The 23,990-nt window shown below is 46.9% G+C and overlaps 1 protein-coding gene and 1 pseudogene across 6 annotated transcripts in view; one reads left to right on the top strand and one right to left on the bottom strand.

Annotated features, from left to right (window-relative positions):
* Window positions 1-2,306: 2,306 nt before the first annotated feature.
* The window catches only part of ACACA (acetyl-CoA carboxylase alpha), a 342,596-nt gene continuing 320,912 nt past the window's right edge, over window positions 2,307-23,990 (bottom strand). For all 6 annotated transcript variants that reach the window (XM_030923246.1, XM_030923247.1, XM_030923245.1 and 3 more), the window contains 4 exons: window positions 15,162-15,316; window positions 14,320-14,490; window positions 6,177-6,313; window positions 2,307-4,741 (listed from right to left, as the gene is read on the bottom strand). In XM_030923246.1, coding sequence (XP_030779106.1) covers window positions 4,618-4,741; window positions 6,177-6,313; window positions 14,320-14,490; window positions 15,162-15,316 — 587 coding nt within the window. In that variant the 3' untranslated portion in view covers window positions 2,307-4,617. The remainder of the gene's footprint in view (window positions 4,742-6,176; window positions 6,314-14,319; window positions 14,491-15,161; window positions 15,317-23,990) is intronic.
* On the top strand, window positions 17,390-18,548 carry LOC104673003 (annotated as a pseudogene).

Raw genomic sequence — 23,990 nt, 5'->3', positions numbered from 1 at the left:
CCTTGGCCTGGCATTTAAGGATCTTTATATCTGATGCCAGCTTATTTTTTGGGAGTTCATTGTCTATTACTCCCCCAAGTGACTGCTCTACTCCCCTTCAACCTTCCCAGTGCCCCCCGAATAACTTTGTAGATCCCAGTGTCCCGGCCTGGAATGCCCTGGCTTCCACCCTCCCGCAGCTGGTAGCCTCTCTCCGCCAGTAGGCTTCATTTGTCCACACCACTCCCTCTGGCCCATGGTGCTTTCTGTCTCACCATGTGGAACAGGGCAGGCCCAGGTGTGCCCAGGGCCTGAGGAGCCAGTGGTTTGAAGGAAGGTTTGCCTTTCAGTTCCGTGCCTGTCTGCAGACCTTTCCCTGCTGTCCAGCACCGAGAGCTGTGTACTAGGGGTGAACAGTCCTCCCCATGGTCCTTAAGCATTTGCTTAATCACTGTGTTCTTACTGTTCAGCCAGGGAAAGAGAGGTGGGTCTAGGTCTGGATCCTAGAACCCTCGCTGTGCAGTCTTTTCCTCACTACCCCAAAGTAAGACCAGTGGGGATTTCTTTCCTTTTGTTGAGAAGAGTGAAGGAAATGTAGCGCCCCAGCGGAAGGAAACACTGTATCAGACAAGCTTCCAGAGGCAGCAGCAGAATCCCTCCCCAGAACCACCAACAGGTGCTGGCTGAGTGCTTACACCTGCCGCCTGTCCTCGGCTGCCTGCTTAGGGAGGAGTGAAGAAGGAAGAGGCCCAGGCCGCCATGCAGCCCGGGCTTCCTTGCTCATGAAGAGCAGCAGTGGAAGGCAAACAGTAGCATCTTCCCCCGATCCTTTATCCTGTATCTCCCTTCTGACCCCCCTTTCTGGAACATCTGGCTTAGGGGGAATCAAATTGATATTTTCTTTTTTTTTTTTTTTTTTTTTTTTGAGGCGGAGTCTCGCTCTGTCGCCCGGACTGGAGTGCAGTGGCCGGATCTCAGCTCACTGCAAGCTCCGCCTCCTGGGTTTACGCCATTCTCCTGCCTCAGCCTCCCGAGTAGCTGGGACTACAGGCGCCCGCCACCTCACCCGGCTAGTTTTTGTATTGTTAGTAGAGACGGGGTTTCACCGTGTTAGCCAGGATGGTCTCGATCTCCTGACCTCGTGATCCGCCTGTCTCGGCCTCCCAAAGTGCTGGGATTACAGGCTTGAGCCACCGCGCCCGGCCTTTGATATTTTCTTAACATTCTATTTCATTTTAGAAAAAGCAACCTTTTGCTTTGCAATATATCCCAAAGAGAGAGACAGATACAACATTGAGTTTAATAATCAGCAAAGGGCAGGGATTCGCCTCCTGTGACCTGTATCTTTCTTTGCAGACATTCAGGAATTGGTGCTCATTCCTGCCTTAATTACAGGGGTTTATAGAAAAAAAAAATTTTTTTTTTGAGACGGAGTCTCACTTTGTCACCAGGCTGGAGTGCAGTGGCACAATCTCAGTTCACTGCAACCCCCGCCTCCCAGGTTCAAGGGATTCTCCTGCCTCAGCTCCCGAGTAGCTGGGATTACGGGCGCATGCCACTGTGCCCACCTAATTTTTTATATGTTTTTTAGTAGAGACGGGGTTTCACCGTGTTAGCCAGAATGGTTTCGATCTCCTGATCTCATGATACGCCTGCCTCGGCCTCCCAAAGTGCTAGGTTTATAGTCGTGAGCTACCGTGCCTGGCCCATAGAAAGCTTTTTTAGAGAGAGAAACTGAGGCAGAGGGTTGAAGTCACGCAATCATGAGCTCCCTGCCCAGAGTTAAAAATCCATGAATAGCTAAATGATTAAGAAAATCCAAAACCTCCCTCTCAATTCTCTAACAAGGGCCCTGCGGCCCCAGTGTTTACACTGAGTTGTCAGCACTCTCGACTTCTGTGCGCTGAGAAGCTCCAGGCTTCGAAGGCTTGGAGCTGTTATCCTCACTAAACAGCTGCGGTCTTTCTTGTTCCTGCTCTAAAGACATTCTTTTTGGGAGGGGACATTCCTGCCAGGACTCCCATCCAGCTTTCAGCAGCAAGAAGTTTCCCATCCTGAAAAACTCAACAGAAACTAAAAACTGACTCTGTGCCATGGGGTTCCCAAGCATTTGTAGCCTTTCAGAATTTGACCTTGATTCAGCCAGTAAGACAGGGCTGGCCAAGGCCAGCTTTTTACTGCCTAGCCATCATCTTTATGCACGTTCAGGAGACAAAGGGTGTTAGGTGTTACAGGGCCATGGCGGGGCTTGCCGCACACTGAACCCCTGCTGAAAGCAGAACAAGAGATGAGGTGGCTGGGCCTGGATTGAAATGACAAACTGTAACTCTTCTACAAATGTAGAGGTTTATTTCAACAAAATGTGTAAAGAGTGCATCTGAAGCTCCTGCTCATCACGGTATGCGTCCATCGAATTCTGAGACAAATGAAGGCTGTTGTGTGAACAAAGAGAACAGATAATATGGCAGTCCCCGTCCAAGCAGGTCTTGGTCAATATCCATCATTTATACTCCTCCTGCCTGAGTAGCTTTGCATGTGTGAGGGGCTGTGGGACTGTCAGATTGCTCATGTTCTGTGGCTCTGACTTAAAAAATCCTTGTCCAGGGTAAGACCGACAGTGAGGAGCTCTGGGGATCGGGGAGGAGGCATTACAGGGTTCTAGAGAGGAAACATACTCATTTGTGTCATAATTTGGTGGGGAGAGGGGAGGTAAAGGAGTGTAACCCACCCCGCCTCTGAAGAGATGCCTGGACAGGCCTCCTGGGAGGTGCAGGACTTCATACCACTTGTAGATATGTGGGATTTGATTTATTGCAAAAAAGCGTAGAAGAATAATCTGGTCAAAAATGAATCCAATTCTTAGTAGGCAAGCAAATAGCCAGCAATGGTCAATGCATTTTCCTGGACTGAGAATCGTCCCCCACCACTTTATGCCCTTCTCTGAAGGTGTTGAACACCCACACCTTCCACCAGGGCAGCCAGGCTGAGGCTCTGACTCCTGGGGGCAGTCCGCTCCATACCCAGCCATACAGTACCCACCTGCAACCCAGAACCATTAAGTTCAGCCAATCCATCTGCACAGATTCCTCCCGAAGAAGGGGAGGTGGAGCTCCACTCTTGTGTGCGAAATACAGGGTTAAGGCTCAGAACTGTAGCTCGTCCAAGAGCGTTCATACCCTTAGTGCTTCTCAAACGCCTTAGTGATTTCCTCCTTGGCCGTCAGTGACAAATGCAATTAGCTAAAGGAACCGGATGCTACATCAGCCCTGATCACCTGCCACTCTTGCTTTAGGAACAGGGGAATCAGTAAGTTCTTTTCTTGAATAAACTAGTTGTTGAAAGTAAACTCTCTCCACCACCTGAGGAAGCCCCCGATGCCGGTCAGGAGGGGCCAGTAAGCCTGGAGGACAGCAGCACCATGACTGAGTTGTAAAGAATCTTAAGGTCATGTGGATTCTGTGTTTCCTGGAAGCCTCCCTCATCGGGAAGGCCAGCTCCTGGTGCTGAGGGCGTAGCTGTCACCAGGGTCCTTTCAGAACTGTGGGGAGACCTGCTACATCTGCTGCCTGTCTATATTCTGGGGAAGAGAGTAGAAACGTTAGCTGCTAGGATGGTAATCCTGGAACTAGGGAAGAGTGACTGTGGAGGCACCATTAACCTCTCAAAACCATCCAAGCTCCAGGCTTCATAGCAACAACTTTCCAAGTCCTCAAAACAGACTATGTGGCTGGCCCTCCACATGACGTAAGTACCTAGTTTCCACCAGTGCAGAAAGAGTTCTCTCTGGCTCCTCCTCTGCCAACTCAGGCTTCACCGCCTGTGGAACTGCTGGGGCCCCTCACGCACTGGGGCCTTGCAGCTCCCAGCCACATGCAACAGCTAGTCCAGCAGTAACATGCAGGTGAGAGGCCAACTACCTTTCCCTCTGTCCTCAGAGACTGAACCCAAGGTTGGAGTCCCCTAAATCAAGAATAACTGGGTCTATTTTCTTTCTCTGCTTCTTGGCTCACAGTTTTGCCCTCATCGTTGAGTTCCTATGGAGCTTGTGGTAGACTTCATGCTCTAATTTTTCGTCATAAAAGGTACCATGGTGTGGTTAAACTGGGACTCATTCCTCTCCAGTGCCTACTGTGTGCTGGGCTAAGAGTCAGGGTAATAAACAATGGACGTGAGGCTTCCCCCTCTCCTTAGCCCTCCTCTGCTGCCTGTGGCTGTGGCTCATGGGGCCAGGGGTGAGAGGGGCTACTGCCTGGCAACTCCAGCTCCTCATGCTTCCCCATGCTGGGGGCCAAGGGGCTGTCAGGACAGGAGGGGCAGCCCTGCTTAGGGTAGTAAGACCTCATGGTACATGTTTGTACCTTTCATTGCCTTCTCAGTCCTGTGCAGGGAGTGGAGGACTAGGCCTGGCTGGGGTAATAAATACTGAATGGGGTAGGTATGACTGGTGGGCTGGAGGGGTTCTGTGATCTTACATCCCAGGATGTCATGCGTAACCTGAAACACTTGGGAGGAAGTAAAATGCCACTTTGACTCCAGTGCTGGGTCTCCTGTGCCTTCTCATTACAGTGGTTGCAGTTGTAAAAGGCAGCTCTAGCCCTTTTCTCCAGAGACAGGGCAGGGACAGGCAGGAAGCTCTTCCTACGTGGAAGGGGAGTCCATTGTGGAGAGGATCCGTACAACTTCTGCTCGCTGAGTAGGTGATATATGCTGGGTCATATGGATGATGGAATCCATGGCAACCTCTGGATTGGCCTGGACCAAGCTGGAAAGGAAGATTGGGAATGGTGAAGAAAAGAGAGGCAGAGGTGTCTAGATCAGGACAGCTAAAGAACTGCACAGTAAACGTGTGTGCACCGTCCACTGCAGACATTTTAGTCACTGCCTCACCTTATTTGTTTCCCTACATTACAAATATCCAGCCAAGGTAGTGCAAGACAAACCCAAAACATTTTGTTATGTTGAAAAAGGAATTAAACCCAAAACAAAAACAATGGGGGCATGTCACAAAGACAGCAACTGGGGCATCAAAATAAGCCCAGTAATGAATTATAAATCAGTAAAAAATAGAACTTCATGAGTCCATACCAATAAGGAATATATAAATGAATCAGCAGGAGTGAGGACTGAGTGGTGACTGGTAATTGTGGAGGGTGTACTGGAGTTGGAAAGTTATCATTTTGCAAGCTCATTGTAAAGACCATACCAGGCAAGACTCTCCAGAGGGAAATTTTGATGAAAGCAAGATACTTGCATGGCCTTAAAATGTCTTCCCACAGACTACTTATTAGGTGCAAGGGGGGAAATCAGTAATTATACAGTAGAGAAATCGAGCAACGTCTTGACCAGGGGATGAAATTAACATGAGATGAAATTAACATGAGGAGGAGCAGATGAACAGCACGTGCTCCCATATGTGGTGCCCTGTGAAGGTGCTGGCCAGAGCGCCTCACCTGCATCTCATCGTGGGGAGAGAGCAGACAAACTCAAAATGAGCAATGTTCTACAGATGGTAGATATAAGCTAAAAGTTTTTCATCAATGTTAAATTTATAAAAGTGGATCATTTTATGATGGTTATGTAAAAGTATCCCTATTCTCAGCAAATGCACACTGAAATATTTGGGGGTAAAGGCCATGATATATGTAACACCCTTAAGTAGTTCAGAAAGAGGAAAAATGTCTACGCATAGGGGAGAGAGGACAGGCACACTCACAAGTGATACAGCAAGGAGAAGAAAATGTGAACAGGTAAATCTGAGTGCAGATATTATACATAGGCGTGTAAGTGAAATGTTTCCAAATATAGTTTTATAAAAATGCCCCTGCAGTCTCTACCACCCATCCTGTGGAGCAGACGGAAGCCTCTAGAAGAATGCAGCTGACTCTTGGCTGGAGGAGGCTTTCCTCCCAGAGTCATTCGTCCGGTTTGAGTATCAGCATTCAGAGCTAAGAGGTGGGCATAGTGAACTAAGCCTTCATCTAGCCGAGTTTATTAAGTGCCCCTGGGGAGCAGTAGCTGAAAAAGAATTGGGCTTTGGGGCCATATCTGTACCTGTGGGTCAACTACAGCTGTCTCAAACAGCAAGAGACTGCAGAGAGCGCAAGGTTTCTGCGATCATCTCATTATTTGTTCGGAAACTTTTTATTCCAAAGAAATTAGCCCTCCTTCTCTAGTGGAGTTCCCCACATTGGTCTCACCTGCGGATTTGCTTGAGGACGTAGTCTCTGCTGATGCATTTGATGTTTTCCTCTATTACCGAGTGAACGCCATCCTCCTCTGTCAGCTGTTTTTCTAGCCACTCCGCCAGATCCTTATTATTGTCCCAAACATAGGCCTGCAAACAGATGACTCTTGGTCAAACACCAGGGCTCAGGCCAGGCCTGGACATCCTGACTGTTCAGGATCTGGAGTGCTTACTCCAAAAGTGTGCTCTGTGTCCATGATTCTCCTTCACTGTCAGCACCGTGCAGGAGGAGGAAGTAGGCCTCAAGGCAGGAGCTGTGCCCCTTCTCCTTCTCTTCGTTTATGGACACAGGTGTACACCTGAAGCTTCCACGGGGCTCTCCCGAGCACTCCGGTGCTCACACCCTGACTGTCCTGTCAGACTCTGGGGACCGACCTATTTGACAAAGGCTAAGCGAATTCAATAACCTGACAGATTTGAGAGAACCAGTTAAAAGCCCAAACTACTTAGTAAAGTGCGATTGAGAAGGTGAGGCTGTTTATTTAGTGTTTTGCTTTCAGAGGAGCTGAGACACAATGCCTAAAGTATAAGTCTTTAGCCCCAGTGAGGCCTGGCAGTCACTGGATGGATGAAGTCTCCTGAAATAGAGCCCACTGTCTTTCAACGAGGCACGGACGGAGGACTGATGGGAGGGGAAGTCTTGTTGCCAGGGTAGAGCGACCAGGTCAGAAACCTAAGCCCCATTTTATTACCTAAGAGAGTATTCAAAAGGATCAAGATGTCCATAACCCTGAAAATCTCAACAAACCACCTCTCACCTCCTTTTCAAGATCATTTAGCTGAGTATTTCCTAGGTGGTTGACTACATAATAATTCAGGAGTGTGTTAGAAGCCTAATAGCCTTCTCCTCGCTCTCTTCTCCTCTCATTTTCTTTACAAATCATTTAGGAATCGTTTTGTTAATGGTTTCCGGAAAACCAAGTACCACAATTAGGGCTCATTCATATTTATGTCATTTTGTTTGGGTAATTAAACACAAAGCTCGTCATTTAAAGGTGCGCTATCCTTCTCTGTTATCACTAACGAAGTCAAAGTCAGAATGACAATGAGTTTGGTGCTGTAATTTAATAGGTGGGTGCGCTAGGGACTCTGAGGCTTTGAGGCTTGAGACGTGGCTACAGGAAGTCTGTATACAGGCAAGGTCACCAAAGCCACAGCTGTGACTACTGGGCTGCAGAGGAAATGTTTGCATCACAAGAGGCCTCAAGCAGTACAAAACTGAGCGCTAGCCTATGTTCTAACTATCTCGTGCCTTCAAATATAATGGTTTCTTTTCAGACTCTCACTTCCTGTCTCTAACTTAGCTGCCGACTTAGTTGTGACTGGTTATTTGATGTATGTCATTTCATTGACTTCTCTGTTTCTAAAAATTAAGTTCTTTACATTGGAAGGACAAAGTCTTCCCGGGACTAAAGACCAGCAGTACGTCTCTTCTAGTTCTTTGTCCGTTTCTTTTTCTGACTCAAATGTGCCCAGTTCTGTTTGTAATCACTGATAAGCAGATCAGCAATTCTTCTGCTGGAGTGTGTGGCCCTGTCAGTGCAAACCCGAGCGAGCCTCTCCTCTCTGTGCCTGGGTTAGGACTCCCAGCGTCTCTCAAGGCCGCGCTGCCTTGAGAAAGTGTTTTCCGCCTAAGGAAAGGAAGCGTCATGCCAGCCCCTACCCACGAGGGAGAAGGCGGCACTGCGTTTCCCATAACATGCTTTTAACCCACTCTTGCGACCCAGCTTGCTGCACGCCCCACATATGGATGGGTCTCCCTGGACTCCTAAACGTCGCCACCTAAATTTCAACATTTCCATTTCCATCATTGGCAATCTACTCTTCTGCGCCATGGTTTCAGGACTTCTACACATTCCCCTACTTATGAAGATTGCGGTGGCAGGGAGGAAAAGATAAAACAATAAATGCTTCTTGGATTTCAGAATGAAAAAAAAAAACCCAAGATTTTTAGATTTACCCAAGAATCCCAAAGCCTTTAGTTTAGGAGAATATTTAATACTCTTATTAATCATTTTTAATCCGTTTGCTTTTAATTAAGAAACAGCATGATGCTTTCCTATCAACATATGCCAGGGAGCAGATTAATTGTGGCTTAAGATAACTCTCCTTGATTGGTGTAATGTATTAGCTAACGAGATGCCTGCTTCCAACGATGCTCAGACACTACGCTGGAAAGCCAGCTACCCTCCAGAGAAAACTCCTCTGCCTTCTCCTCCTGCAGCCACAGAGTAGCCTAGGTGTTTAAGTTAAACATTTTGAAAAGTTCCCAGACAGGATTAGGCCAACGCATTCCAAGTTTTACAGTTGCTTGAAAATATGGGCCCTATATAAAACACCTGCTGTCTGTGCCAAGTACCACTGGATGACAGTGACCAAGCCAAGCCCCAGCACGTGACAGCCTAGAGTACACGAAGCAAAGGGACCTCAAGTTCTAATCAACTGCATGTTTAGCAAAAATAAACAAACTTCAGTATGCAGAGTGCCACTGGATTTTCTCAACAGACCTGAGAGGGTTACTATACTGTTGTCAGCTAATTTGCTATAACTGGGAAAAGTAAGCTCCCACTGGATTATGGAGTTTACAGGTTTTTGTTTTTGTTTTTGTTTCCAGACAGGGTCTCCCCTTCTGTTGCCAGGGCTGGAGTACAGTGGCATGATCACAGCTCATTGCAGCCCGAAACTCCTGGCTCCTGGGCTCACGTGATTCTCCTGCATCAGCATCCTGAATAGCTAGGATTACAGGCATGCCCCACCATGCCCCGCAAAACTTTTTTTGGTAGAAACAGGGTCTCATTATGTTGCCCAGGCTGGTCTTGAACTCCTGGGCTCAAGCAGTTCCCCTGCCTTGGCCTCCCAAAGTGCTAGGATTACAGGCATGTGCCACCGTGCCCAGCCAGAGCCTACAGTTGCCACCGTGCCCAGCCAGAGCCTGCAGTTTCTTGTTTGCTCTTTTAGAACAGTTGTAAGACTCATTAATTCCAGTCATCCAGAAGGATAAGCCACCCTTATTCCCAGGAAGAAGCCATTATTATTTCCCTCCTTAAAATTATGAAAATGGGCCCAGCACAGTGGCTTACACCTGTTATCCCAGCAATTTGGGATGCTGAGGTAGGGAATTGCTTGAGTCCAGGAGATTCAGACTAGCCTGGGCAACATGGCAAAACCCCATCTCTACAAAAAATCAGCCAGGTGGGGTGGTGTGTGCCTATAGTCCCAGCTACTTGGGAGGCTGAGGTGGGAGGGGAGGATCACCTGAGCCCAGGAGGTTGAGGCTGAAAGTGAGTCATCATATACCAGTACACTCCAGCAGCCTGGGCAACAAAGTGAGACCAAAAAAAAAAGGAAAGAAGGTGTGGCCAGTCATTCCTAGTGTTCCAGCATGGACTTTAAACAAGTGTGATATGCTAGGCTGCTAACATTATGACAGGCCTGGGCCCATATGCCACCTGTCTGCATATCCATCTGTATCAGAACATTTTACCAATAAAATATCAATAATTCTGTATCACAACAGTGGCCTGTCCTCCAATGAATGTTCAACAGACACTTTCTCTCTGCATCAGCGGATAAGTATCTCAGGCACTAGTCAGCCTCACTAATTTTATGTAGTAATTAGTCTATCTCACAACATCTAAATGACCTGTTTGGAAAGTTTCATTTCTAACATATTGGATAGCTGTTAAGTCCTCCTTAGACAATGGTTCAGCAGGGCCAGGGAGTGACCAGGGCACAACCTGATGGATGTAAGCCCTGATTACTATGCCCTACTAATAACTCACCTTGGGAGCTGCTTGGAGACACCTCCAGCTAGGGAGGCTCCTCCCACTTCTGGGAAACATGCAGCCTGATGGGAGTAGGGATGGCATACACATCCCAAGGAATATGCATATTTTGGAAAGACATTTTTCAATACACCTATACTTACAAGGCTAAGCCCTATCCAACAGAAGCCCAAGAAAGGATGTGATTTTTTTTCCAGAGGCTTTAGAGTACAATAGCCAAAGGACATGTGGGCTAGGGTGGCCACCAGACCCCTGTGAACCAAGTTCCTGTGAGCCAATCCCATCTCAGCTCCAGGCCCATAGCAGGGCCAAGCAATGCTTTCCAGGTTCTACCTTACCTCCTCCCTGCCTGGCCCTGTGTGAGAAGTTTGGTGTATGAGACTTATTCATCAGTAGCCTGAGGCCAGGTTTTGAGGTCAGTGGAAATAAGCGACCCTATCAATAGTGCTTTTTCCTCTATGATCCTCACAGGGGCCTCTGTTGAGCATTCGTTTCACTTGGAAATCCAGAATAGGAGCGATGGGTAGCTGTGTGAACAATAAGAATGCATCATGGCATCAGGCTGTGGGAACATGAGAGCATGCCAAACCAAAGAGCGTCTGAGCACCCACTGTGCCCCGGAGTCAGCCCCCTTTCCACTGAGGTCAATCAGCTGTACATCTTTGACTTGGTCTGTGTTGCTATTATTATTTTTTTACCTTCTAACATGGAGGAGGGGAAACTAGCATATTTTGAATGTCTACTGAGCCAGACATTGTGTTCCATACTTTCTCTTTTTGGAGACAGGGTCTCACTCTCTTGCCCAGGCTGGGGTGCAGTGGCGCCATCAAAGCTCACTATAACCTCAAACTCCTTTGCCCAAGCGATGCTCCTGCCTCAGCCCCCTGAGGAGCTAGGACTACAGGTGTGTGCCAGGACACCGAGCAAATTTTAAAATTTTTTTGTGAAGACAGGGTCTTACTTTGTTATCCAGGCTGGTCTCAAACTCCTGGCCTCAAGTGATCCTCCCTCCCACTTCAGCTTCCCAAAGCACTGGGATTACAGGCGTGAATCACCACATCTGACTTAATGCTCCATACTTTACTCATCATGTTATTTAAAATCACTGAACCCCATGACATAAACATCACCCCCATTTTACAGATGAGGAAATGGAGACTTATATAATATGCTCATGTCAGTAAATGACAAAGCTGGGATCCCAAAGTTTATGAGATTTCAAAACCCACATTCTCATTGTTCCATGCAGAGTCCTAATTTCAATTTCTACTGGTGGGGTTTGGGAAAAAATAAATCAATCAGCCTGTTTGAAAAACCACATACTTCAAATTTTGGATCTAAGAATCAAGTGAGAAACCATGCCCAGGATATAAATGTGTGCCATGTTCTTATGACCCAATTTAAACTACTATTCTTGTTATTTTCATCAAGGAGCTGTAGTGATGCTTTGCTTCTGCCTGCAGTGAAACTATGAACCATAAATCCTACTATTTCCTAGAGTAGGATCGTCCCAGTGGATTCAGACAGTCTCCCATAACTCATGGTAACAGATATCTCGAAGGGAAACAAAAGAATTATAGTGCTCAGTTATATAACATCACCGTGTCTTCAATGTTCTGTCCCAGAATCTCTGTTTTCAGGATTAAGATTAAGAAAACAAATTCTCCGGGAACAAAAAGAACACACGGCATGGCTAATAGATGCTTATCATGAAATGTCTTTTCTTACCAGTAACCAACCACAACAAGGATTAGAGGGTCACTTCCTGGTGCAAAGCCAGGGTCTAGAGTCAGCCAGTCTTTGCGCTTGAGAAACACAACACGCAGTATCTATCATTGTTTGAAGAACCAAAAACAACAACAACAACAACAACAACAACAACCATTTCCAAACAGCAAGCAGATTCTGTATCACCCCTTCAGAGGCACACAGATGGCTTTTGAACACTGCAACCCTTTCTTCTCTCAAGGGCGCTGCAGATTTTATCACCCACCCCACACTCAACTAGGTTCTGCTGAGCCTGCAGAATATAGAAGGAGGTTTCAAAGCCACATGCCCTGACATCATAGGATCACCCGTCCTCACGTTCAGTCCTCAGCTTTCCTCTCAGAGCGCTCAGGAGAATGCTGCCTTTTGTACACGGGCACAAGGGAAATGGCCTCAATGCTCGGCATAGTTGGCTCCCAGTGCCTAGGCAGCCTCTTCCTGAGCTATGGGGCTGGGGTTCTCTTCTGTACTTCAGTTCCAGCCAGGAGCTTATACACACGTGGTCAACTGTTCTCTCCACTGAGATGGCAATGACCTATTTCTTCAGACGCTCTGTCCCCTTGGGAGCAGGATGCTAGGGAAAAGCTGAAGGGCCTATCTACTTGCTTCATGCTTGGAGGGAAACTATTCCTTCTCCTCATCCTTGTGCCTACTGAGGCTGGACATGTCCATTAGTGACTAATGTGGTAGGGAGGCAGTGCAGACCTCTCCTGGCCACACACACACACACTCCATTTACCTAGCCGGCCACTCTTAACTGGAGAACAACCTCTTATTTTACACTTGCCTGACTTTCAATGCCAACTTCCACTAGAAGCTGCCAGTAGCCACTGACAAAATTGTCTCACTCAATTATGATGCCACAGACTGACCTTAACCTGAACCAAATGTCAGAGAAGGCTGTGCTCCCCCACTGCACATTTGAAATATTTATCCAAAGAAGGTTTTCGGTCGTAAAAAAATGGGCAGACTTAATACAAAGGTGAATCCTAGAAGCACCCCAATTCACTGACTTTAAAACTGACAGCAAATCTTGGAGTTCCTCCTTAAGAACGATGAGCAGAGGCTTCAAGCAACACTTTCTAGGCGGAGGCCAGAGTGCCCCTCTTTGTGGGCCAGGACCCTTCAAGCCACCACCAGCCACCTGGCCCTCCATCAGTGCTCTAACCTGATAGTCACCGAGCGTTTGTGATCACATATAGCGACGAGACAGACAGATATATTTTGAGCACATACTACCAATTTTCTGATAAAAATGCATATATGATGTAAATGACTAATCCATATATTAATTACTAATAAAGGTTAATTTCTTTTTGTTAGTAAAAATAAACAGAAATAAAAGTTCCAACTTTTTCTTCCCATCCTCTCCCATGGACTGTCTTATGCAGCCCACTATTCCCGGGGCAAACGCTGGTGCTCTTGCTAGGTCATCCTGGCCTGAGACCCACCCCATCCCCAACACGGAGGCTAGAGCACCAGGGACACCACCTCAGCGGGGTTACTGCTCTAGGTCACGAGCCCTCTCTGTGAGATCACCCCAAGAAAATGCCAGCTTCATAGATCCCTTTCCCTGCATAAGGGTGGACACTTCCTTCCACCTCTGATTGGAAATAGGCAGCTCTTCAGTTCCAGTCATTGCATCTCCTGCCGATCACATCCTGTTGGGCTTCTGCTCTTGGCCCCTCCAGTTCCCTCCTCCACACAGCCCCCTGAGTGGTCTTTCTAAAACAGAATTCAGAGCATGTCACTCCACTGCTTAAAATACCTGAGTGGTTTCCCACAGGCCTCAGGACAAAGTCCAAACTCCCTGACAGCTTACATGGCCCTGTGTGATCATGCCCCTCCCCCTTCTTCCTACCAAGCACCCAGTCTCTGAGCTGCCCTGAAACAGCTGCAGGATGTTCCTTCGATGCATGTTACTCTTACTCGTGGCTTAGATGACCAGGTCCTCCAGCAGGAGATGCTATTCCTTCTGCAGGAATAGTCCTCCTAAGCCCTGACAGCCCCCAAATCCAGCCTTTTCCTCTGGTTCATTTCTGCTTTGTTTTCCAGCCTCTGCTGAGATATCACTTACTCCACAAGGCTTCTTAGACCTCCCCCATCCTTCCCAGAGAGGGTCAAGTGTCCTCTCGTTGTGCCCTGACTGTGCCCTTTGCTGTGTTTAGCATGGGCCTCACTGTTGTGCATGACCTCTTATCTGTCTCCCCCTCTAGATGGTGAGTTCTGTGTGGATAGGAACATCTGCCTCTTTCACTGCCATGCCCCCAGAACCAAATACAGTGTCTAGTACACGGCAAGTGTTCAAAAAGGTCTGCTGAGTGATTGCATAAGCTGCAACATATGCCCTACCACCTCTTCTAACAAGATGTCATGACATGACATGTTACGGGGAGTAGCTAGGGGAGGAAACAGCTTGGATCTCTATGCTTCCCTTCCACTCCTGCCCTTAGAGGACTGTGGACTCTTTGGTGGCCAGCCTTGCAGCCCTCAGGTGGTGTGAGGAACTCAGCAAAAAGGCTTCTCTTTGAGTGTCCCACCTACCTTCACTGTTCCTTCCACTTCCACAAACCAGCGCCTTAACATGGCTTGAATCTGGCCGTCAGTCAGCTCAGGGTTGGCATTGTGGATTTTCTTTTTGACCAGGTCCTCCAGCAGGAGACGCCTCAGCCGCCAGTAGAAGAAGGTACGGGATGTTTTCCAATCCAGGATATCCTACATGCAGAGAAGAATAAGCTTAGTCAGCCCGGTCCTAATTCCTGCTTAATGCTCAGTCTGGAGGGAAACCCACAGGCATAAAAACTGATTCTCCAGGCAAGCCCTTCACAGACCCAAGAGCTGGCTGTAAACTAGCACTCCCAGATGTTCCCCAGGGCAGAACTGCAGCCCACATGCCCTGCTGTCTGCAGCACTGTGCACAGCCATGGGCCCGGCTAATACTGATCCCACACATGGCTGAGATGTTCTGGGGAAGAGGCTGTGAGTTCCCAGATAACCAGACAAGGAGAAATTGGTTTTGAGAAGATGGATCAAACAACTTGCAGATCAATTATGAATTAGCTGCTGCAGGAACCTTAACCCTATAATAACCCACATCCTGAGGACCCATCACAAATGAAGGCACATGTGACTCAGTTTTCCACCAGTAAAATGCAGCTTGCCTCCTGAGGAATTAATGGAAACCTAAATTATACATTGTTTTAGGATGATAACAGTTACAGAAAAAGCGAAAATCTAAAAAATATTGAAAATGTTTTGATCTGCAGGAGTTGTTTTAATTTGGTCCTCATAGCTCCCTGCTTGTGAGCCTGTGTGCAACACACACACATACTTGCTAACATGTGGGTCTCTGACAAGTCAGGAGAAGTGGCAACCATTGTACTTACGCTAATAACACCCTTCTCCTGCATCCGGCCTGGTGTGTCGTGCAAGTCAGCAAACTGCACGGCTACCTGATGGTAAATGGGAATTAGGAATTCCTCCCGCTCCTTCAACTTGTTCTCCAACTCCTTCCGTTCAGCTGTGCTTAGCTCCGGGGTCCCTGCAATTAGATAAACATGCCTGTCACACTCTGTAGTGACCAGGAATCTCTCTGCACAGAAGCAGCCACAATCACAGGAAGCTCATGAGCCTGCCCCCTATTCCCTCTGTGGCCTGGCTCCCCATCGTCTTCTCTGCTCTTTGCTGATTAACAGGGCCCTACAAGATGCCAGACCTGTCTTTATCTTGCCACAGGAAGCCCACATGCCCTCTTTTCCCTGTGGCAGTCACAAGTGTGAAGGCAGATGGCAGTCCCTCTCCCATGCCTGTCCCTGAGAAGGTGCAAGTAGCAACCTAGAGGCCTGCAGCATCTTGCTGACACCACCCAGACTCCTCCCTTCCTGAGGCCAGTACTTGCACGCTGACACCATGCCCATCCCTGCTGACCAACATAAAGCAGCTGGGCTACTCCATAAGTGGGATGTGGTGAGAGCACCCCTAAGCTCCAAGCACAAACTAGTAGCTCAGCTCCTGTTTCCCTGTGGACATGCAAGTTATCTGCCAAACTTGGCAAGGACCTGAATACCTCCTAAAGTTACAAGCCATAGTACTTCATGGCTTCTAATCTCAGGTTTATATACTCTTAACCTCTAATTAGCAGAACTCAATCTAATCAGAGCCAGATCCTCATGTCTTGTGTCAGCTCAGTGGGTTAACCTGTGGTCTCCCGCCTGGGCTGCTACTGCCAGAGCCAATCCCTGACCAGAGTGACAAAGACATTCTACTTCTTGGGCTAAAGGAGAAGGAGGATGTAAAAAGAGAAAGGCAGTCAGCAAACCTCATTTGGATCACTGCACACGGTACTCTGACTCAACAGACAGGAGACTTTGGAATTCCTTGTAACAAGGAGGGACCCCTCCCCCAATCAATAGCGTCCCAGTAGAGGTGTTGCTATGGTGTGCTTTTCTTCCTAATTACTTTCAGAATGGGATCTGCAATCAATACTGAAAATTTAGCTGCCTGCCTAGTAAGAAGGAGTAAGTCTAGCTGAAGGAGCAATAGGTGACAGCCTCTGGTGTTAGGGACAACCTGAAGTGCTTTGTCACCAAAGCTGACAAATAAATACATGAGCACAGGTGATAGGATGCAGAAGACGAAGGTCTATTTCAAGCATGCCTGTCTGGGAACAGGCCTTGTTTTATACACCACTATGAATCATATGCCATAAACAGCCTTGGGCTGCTGACTGAGCAGTAAGTATTATACATAAACACAGGTTAACAGAGGAGGGATGTAACTATAGTACTTAAGTTCCATTTTTATAAGTTTTTTGGATGCCCAACTCTACCTCTTTTTTTAAGCTCATCACCATTTTAAAACTGTGACGAAGGTGCCACTGATGTGCTGCTGTAGGCCCCGGCACCTCAGCAGCGTTCCCTACAAAACATCTGAACAGCATGAACGCACAGGGCCCCATACTAACGGATGACATTCTAGTGTAGATCTGCCTGGAGGGCTGATGGCAGGAGGGCTGAGGGATCGAGGGCTGGCTGGTGTCTTTGGAGATGAGACATTCTCAGAACACCCTTGGCAGGGAAGCAAATGTTTTCCCTTCTCCATAGAAAGAAACCAAGATTCCCTGGAGAAATAGCTGATTCTAGGGTTGAGGCAGGGAAAACATCAGATGAACCTGGGCTATATTGTGACAAAAAACAAGGAAGCCCTCAAAAAATGATTGAGACATGTTAGAAAAATGCAGGAGCCAGTTTTGAATGTGTTCCCACTGGCCAGATCTGGGACAATGAGCACTAAAATAAATAATGATATTTATCACCAGGCAGGGTATTTGTGGAATGAAACTAGAATCTACCAGTTCACCCTCCTATAAGTAATTACATGAGGGAGAAGGGAAAGGGAACACTCTGTCTTCCAGCAGAAGAACAGTAAGTGTAGAGGAAATGATGGAATTAGAAAAATCACTGTTTTGCAAGCATCACAGTAAATTACTCTGCCAAGAATCATCAATGGATGTCAAAGCCAGTGGGTGAAAGTTTGATAAGAAACAGAATATTCACAAAGTCTTAAAATATTCCTTACAAATCACTTATTAATTACAAAGGGGAAAATGGTAACTTTATAGTGGATTAACCTAGTGAACAACACCTTAAACAAGTAATTAAATTACCATCAATAGGACAGACTGATACTGTGACTCCTGACGACATCCTGAGAAGGACAGAACGTGACTTCCACAACAGTCCTGCCCAAAAAACAGAATTGGAATCTAACCACAAACCCAAACTGAGGAAACGTGCTACCAAAAAGTGGCTCACTCTTCAAAAATGTGAAAAACAAAGAAAGGCCGAAGAATCAGTTCAGATTAAAGGAGATTAAAAATACTTGACAAGTCGCCTAGCTCCAGCTTGGCCTTTGGGTTTGCTGTGGTGGTGGTGTCTCCTGCAGGACCGGCCGCAGCATGGACACTCCCAGGCGGTTTCTGACGCTCGTGCAACTGATGCAGCCAAAAGCAATGCCAGTCGAGGTGCTTGGTCACCTTCCTAAGCGGTTCTCCTGGTTCCACTCTGAGTTCCTGAAGAATCCGAAGGTAGTTCGCCTTGAGGTTTGGCTGGTGGAAAAGATCTTCGGCAGGGGCCGAGAACGCATCCCGCACGTCCAGGGTATGTCCCAAATCTTGATTCATGTGAATCGGTTGGACCCTAACGGCGAGGCTGAGATCTTGGTATTTGGGAGGCCTTCTTACCAGGAGGACACAATCAAGATGATCATGAACTTGGCTGACTATCACCACCAGCTCCAGGCGAAAGGCTCAGGAAAGGCGCTCGCCCAGGATGTCGCCACTAAGAAGGCCGAGACTCAGCGGTCTTCAACAGAAGTCCGGGAGGCCGGGACTCAGCGTGCGGTGGAGGTCCGGGAGGCCGGGACCCAGCGTTCGGTGGAGGTCCGGGAGGTCGGGACACAGGGTACTCCGGTGGAGGTGCGGGAGACCGGGACCCAGCAATCTCTGGAGGCTGCCAACCAGTCGGGGACCCAGCGATCCCCCGAAGCTGCCAGCAAGGCAGTGACCCAGCGGTTTCGCGAGGATGCCCGGGCCCCAGTTACCAGATTATGAAGGCATCTCGGGCCCTGGAGCCACAGCCAGTCAGGGGTTAAAGTGAAAGCCTGTACTTCGCCCAGAAGCTGCGGTTGGGGGGAGGATGATGTGGATTTTTTGTTTTACCCCTTCTGTTGAATGGTTGCAAACACAAACTTGAGTTCTAATAAAGAATTGCAAACTGGAAGCCGCCCCCTACTTCAGCCCCCGAAGCTGGGGTAGGGGTGGATGATGTGGATTGTTTTTTCTTTTTTACCCCTTCTGTTGAATGGCTTCAAACACAAACTTGAGTTCTAATAAATAATTGCAAAGTGGAAGCCCCCCGCTACTGAAGTCCAGGAAGCCGGGGTGGCGGGGGAGGTTGATGTGGATTGTTTTTGTTTTACACCTTCTGCTGAGTGGTTGTCAACACAAACTTGAGTTCTAATAAACAATTGCATTTCAAAAAAAAAAAAAAAAAAAAAATACTTGACAATGGGCCGGGCGCGGTGGCTCAAGCCTGTAATCCCTGCACTTTGGGAGGCCGAGGCGGGCGGATCACGAGGTCAGGAGATCGAGACCATCCTGGCTAACACGGTGAAACCCCGTCTCTACTAAAAATTACAAAAAACTAGCCAGACGAGGTGACGGGCGCCTGTAGTCCCAGCTACTCGGGAGGCTGAGGCAGGAGAATGGCATAAACCCGGGAGGTGGAGCTTGCAGTGAGCCGAGATCCGGCCACTGCACTCCAGGCTGGGCAACACAGCGAGACTCCATCTCAAAAAAAAAAAAAAAAAAAACAACTTGACAATGAATTTCAATATGTGCTCATTAGATCAGATATCAGACCGACCCCTCAAAAAAAAAAGCTAAAAAGGACATTGAGACAATTGGTAAAATTTTATTTAATATGAATCATGAATTAGTAGTATCAATGTTTACGGTTCTTGATTTTGATAATTGTGGTTATGTAGGAAAAAGTCTGTGTTCTTAGAAATACACACTAATATTTATGAATAAAGAAGCAGGAGGGCTGGGCACGGTGGCTCACACCTATAATCCCAGCACACTGGGAGGCTGAGGTAGGTGGGTTACTTGAGGCCAGGAGTTTGAGACCAGCCTGGCCAACATGACAAGACCTTGTCTCTCCTAAAAATACAAAAATTAGCAGAGCATGGTGGCACATGCCTGCAATCCCAGCTACTCAGGAGGCTGAGGCATGAGAATTGCTTGAACCTGGGAAGGAGTTTGCAGTGAGTCAAGACTGTGCCACTGCACTCCAGCCTGGGCAATGGAGTGAGACTCTGTCTCAACAAAATAAATAAATAAATAAAATAAAAATACAGACAAGAGGTCCACAGATTACTCTCTCAAACGGCTCAAAGAAAATGCATGTGTGTGTGGAGCAAGAGAGAATACATGTACACATGTGAATATGCAGAAATAATGAAGCAATGGGATATTAACAGTAGGTGAATTTGAGGAAAAAAGCATTGAATTAATCTTGTAACTTTTTTGTGAAATTCTTATCAAATGAAAAGTTTTAAAAATTAGGCAAGCTGGAAAAGAAAATTTATTCCTGGCTATCCAATGCATATAATCAATAACCAAAGCTAATATTTATAGGGTACTGGGCACCATTCTAAGTGCTTTATAATCTGTTAATTTATTATCACAATAACCTTAGGAGACTGGTATTCTTATTCCCATTTTACAGGTGAGGAGACTGAGGCACTGAGAATTTGCGTGACTTACCAAGGTCACAAAGCTTTTGAAGACTGTTAGCTGTCCTTTCTTGCTTACTTGGGCAGAAGACAAGTGCTTCAGTAGTAGTGTCCCTTTAATTTCTGAAAGGCTAAGTGATGGTGGGCTCCTGGCTGATAAAGGTTCTATCTTAGTCCCAATTCCATAACTAAGACCAGGACAATGTCTCCAATAGCTCCCATTCAGATGCAATTTCCTTAGGCAGGCCTAAGATGTAAGAATTGCTTCTCTTGTTACTGTGAGTTCAAGAACTAATGCAACAATAGGTAAAGTCACAGCCCTGCTGGGAGCAAAGGGATGGCAAGATCACTGACAGGACTGAATGCACATATACATGGACCATATCTAACACACCATTTATTGAGCATTTACTGTGTACCAGGCATTGTACTCAAATCTTTCAGGATCACATAGCTCATAATCACCAAGCACAATTCAGATTTACACACCTACATCTGGTCAGCTGTTAACATTGCTGCCAAGCTGAATACTTCAGTGTTACTGCTTTCCCAGTTGCTTCAGGTATGTGATCTCTAATCCTTATGACAACTCAACTTTATGCCAGGTATGTGATCTCTAATCCTTATGACAACTCAACTTTATGCCAGGGTATCTATTTTACAGGTAAGAAAACCACAGCTCTGAAATGTAAAGGGACTTCCCCAATGGCATCCAGCTCTCTTTTTTTTTTTTTTTTTTTGAGATGGAGTCTTGCTCTGTCGCTCAGGTTGGAGTGCAGTGGCGCGATCTCGGCTCACTACAACCTCCGCCCCCTGAGTTCCAGTGATTCTTCTGCCTCAGCTTCCCAAGTAGCTGGGATTACAAGTGCCCATCACCACGCCCGGCTAATTTTTGTATTGTTAGTAGAGATGTGGTTTCACCACGTTGGCCAGACTGGTCTCAAACTGACCTCGGGTGATCTGCTTGCCTTGGCCTCCAAAAGTGCTGGGATTACAGGCGTGAGCCACCGCACCTGGCTGCATCCAGCTCTTAAGTGGGAAAGTCAGGATTTACACTTGGGTCTGGCTCTCTCCAAAGCCCGTGTTCTTCTACGTTAAATGGTACTGAAGGCTGGTAAGTAGATATCCTGCAGTGGCCACTATAGGGAAACCAGCTGGAGAGTTGGTTTGTTGTTCGCAAGGAGTTAAGAACTGGCTGCAGAAGAGGGAGTAGCTATGGGCTGAGGACAGTGTTTCAGAAACCAGGCTTTGGCTTCGCCAGGTTGGAAGGATGGAGGATGCTGGCTTCTGGGTCTTACCCTCTCAATCAAGCTACTCTAGAGCTTTGAAAGAACAACAAAATAAACGCCTGTAATGCTTTGGCCCTCCTGAGACTAGGAAGATCACAGGGCATTCCTCCAAAGCCTGCCTTGTTTGATTCCTTCAGTAATGCCTCTGATTATGGTTCAAGACCCACCTCAAAAAAGCATCAAAGCAAGGAAAAGACTGAAGTGGAAAATATATGTGTTTTTAAATGCTCATGTGCAGGTCAAAGATTTGTGTGCTTTGTTTTAGGGGAAAAAAATACTTTTAAATTTTATTTTCTAAAAATAAAAGGCTGTTGTTAAGCCAGTTATATCCATGTGTTGCACACTGAGGGCCCCTCTCCCCTTGTACAGCAAAGCAGCCAGCCCTGGTAATGATTTAGAGGAGATTAACAAATATGTCAATGTCTATTTTCTGCTTAATTTAAAAGCGGCGTCTATAAAGATTTTTGACTTCTGAACCCTGTTCTCCTGAAAGAAAGAAGGTAAGAATGAGGAGGGGGATAAAGAGTGATTATCCTATCATTGATCGTTTGTCAGGAGCATTTCTTATTCACTGGACTATTGTAAAAAGCTAAGCTCTCGATCAATCCTGTAAGCTCCCTGTACAATTAAATATCTTGAAATGGTTTTCTTTCTTTTCTAGCCAGATTGCAGGGCCTCGGGGTTTTTAGGAAAGCAAGTTGGTGTGTACACGTGTGTGAGTGTGTTTAAGAATATGCTACAGAGAGAAAAGTCATTCTTTTCTAGAATTCAACATTAGGAAATGGCTGGGCTGGAGTAAAAAGGTAGGTGCTCCCATCCTTTCCTATCCAAAATAAAAAGTCCCTATGCAAGTTGGGAGCACTGCCTGAAGCCAGGAGTTCAAGATCAGCCTCGACAACAAAGCAAGACCCTGTCTCTACAAACACACACACACACATGCCAAGTGTGGTAGCTCACACCTGTAATACCAGAACTTTGGGAGGCCAAGGTAGGAGGATGGCTTGAGCCCAGGGTGCCAGCCTGGGCAACAAAGCGAGACTCTGTCTTTCCTCCCCCATGCCCCCAGAATTAGCCAGGCATGGTGAAGCGTGCCTGTAGTCCCAGAGATGCCCTGGCCGCTGAGAGAGGAGGATCGCTGGAGCCTGGGAGTTCAAGGCTGTGGTGAACCATGATTGTGCTGCTGTGCTCCAGCCTAGGTCAGGAGTGTCCAACATTTTGGCTTCCTTGGGCCACATTGGAAGAAGAATTATTATCTTGGGCCACACATAAAATACACTAACACTAATGATAGCCAATGAACTAGGGAAAAAAACTGTAAAAAAATCTCATAATGTTTTTTTTTTTTTTTTTTTGAGACGGAGTCTTGCTCTGCCGCCCAGGCTGGAGTGCAGTGGCCGGCTCTCAGCTCACTGCAAGCTCCGCCTCCCGGGTTCACACCATTCTCCTGTCTCAGCCTCCCGAGTAGCTGGGACTACAGGCGCCCGCCTCATCGCCCGGCTAGTTTTTTGTATTTTTTAGTAGAGACCGGGTTTCACCGTATTAGCCAGGATGGTCTCGATCTCCTGACCTCATGATCCGCCCGTCTCGGCCTCCCAAAGTGCTGGGATTACAGGCTTGAGCCACCGCGCCCGGCCAAATCTCATAATGTTTTAAGAAAGCTTACAAATTTGTGTTGGGCCACACGTGGCCTACAGGCCACAGGCTGGACAAGTTTGGCTTAGGTGAAAGAGGGTGACCTTGTCTCTTAAAAAATAAGTCCCCATGAAATCCTAAAAATGCACACTTCTAATTAAAAATTTTAAAGAGTTAAACAGAGATGAAATATCACTGATCAAATAAGAAGAGCTAACAGTATTGAGATGTTACTGTGTGCTGGTACTGTTAAAGTACTTTTCATCTCATTTAATCCTTACAACAATCCTAAAAGACAAGATGAGGAAACTGAGGCACAAAAAAGTAACTCACCTAAGACCACAAAGCTAGGAAATAGTGGAGTTGTGATTTTGGACTAGGTAATCTGGTTTAAGAGCCCATGCTCCTTAAACAAAGCAGTTCAAATTGACTTGAAAGTATCCACAGCTATCAGATGTTCCCTGGAGCCAGGATACAATGAAAAGCCACATTTCTCCTCCATGGTATCAAAGGTGAAGAGAGGCTGGACACGGTGGGTCATGCCTGTAATGTCAGTACTTTGAGAGGCCAAGGTGGGAAGGATTGCTTGAGGCCAGGAGTTTGAGACCAGCCCAGGCAACACAGGGAAATTCTATCTCTATAAATATTTAAAAATTAGCTGAATGTGGTGGTGCATACCTGTAGTCCTAGCTACTTGGGAGGCTGAGGTAGGAGAATTGCTTGAGCCTGGCAGGTCGAGGTGTAATGAGCTATGATGATGACACTGAACTCCAGGCTGGCGGACAGAGTGAGAATCTGTCTCTGACCAAAAAAAAAAAAAAAAAAAAAAAAAAAAAAAAAGGCTAAAGAGAAACTCCCAGAGGAAATAGCTGATTTCTGCAGCAGGAGGTATTTTTTTTGCCCAGCCATACCACTTAAATAGGCCAGGAGAAGGCCAGTCCTAGTCTGTGTATGAACAAACTACATCATAAAAGCAGGATTTGGGGGAGGTGACATCTT

This window comes from Rhinopithecus roxellana, chromosome 19 (genome assembly GCF_007565055.1).
Source record: "Rhinopithecus roxellana isolate Shanxi Qingling chromosome 19, ASM756505v1, whole genome shotgun sequence".
Lineage (NCBI taxonomy): Eukaryota > Metazoa > Chordata > Mammalia > Primates > Cercopithecidae > Rhinopithecus > Rhinopithecus roxellana.
Note: the sequence above shows the minus strand (reverse complement) of the source record. Positions and strands in the feature narration are given on the sequence as shown.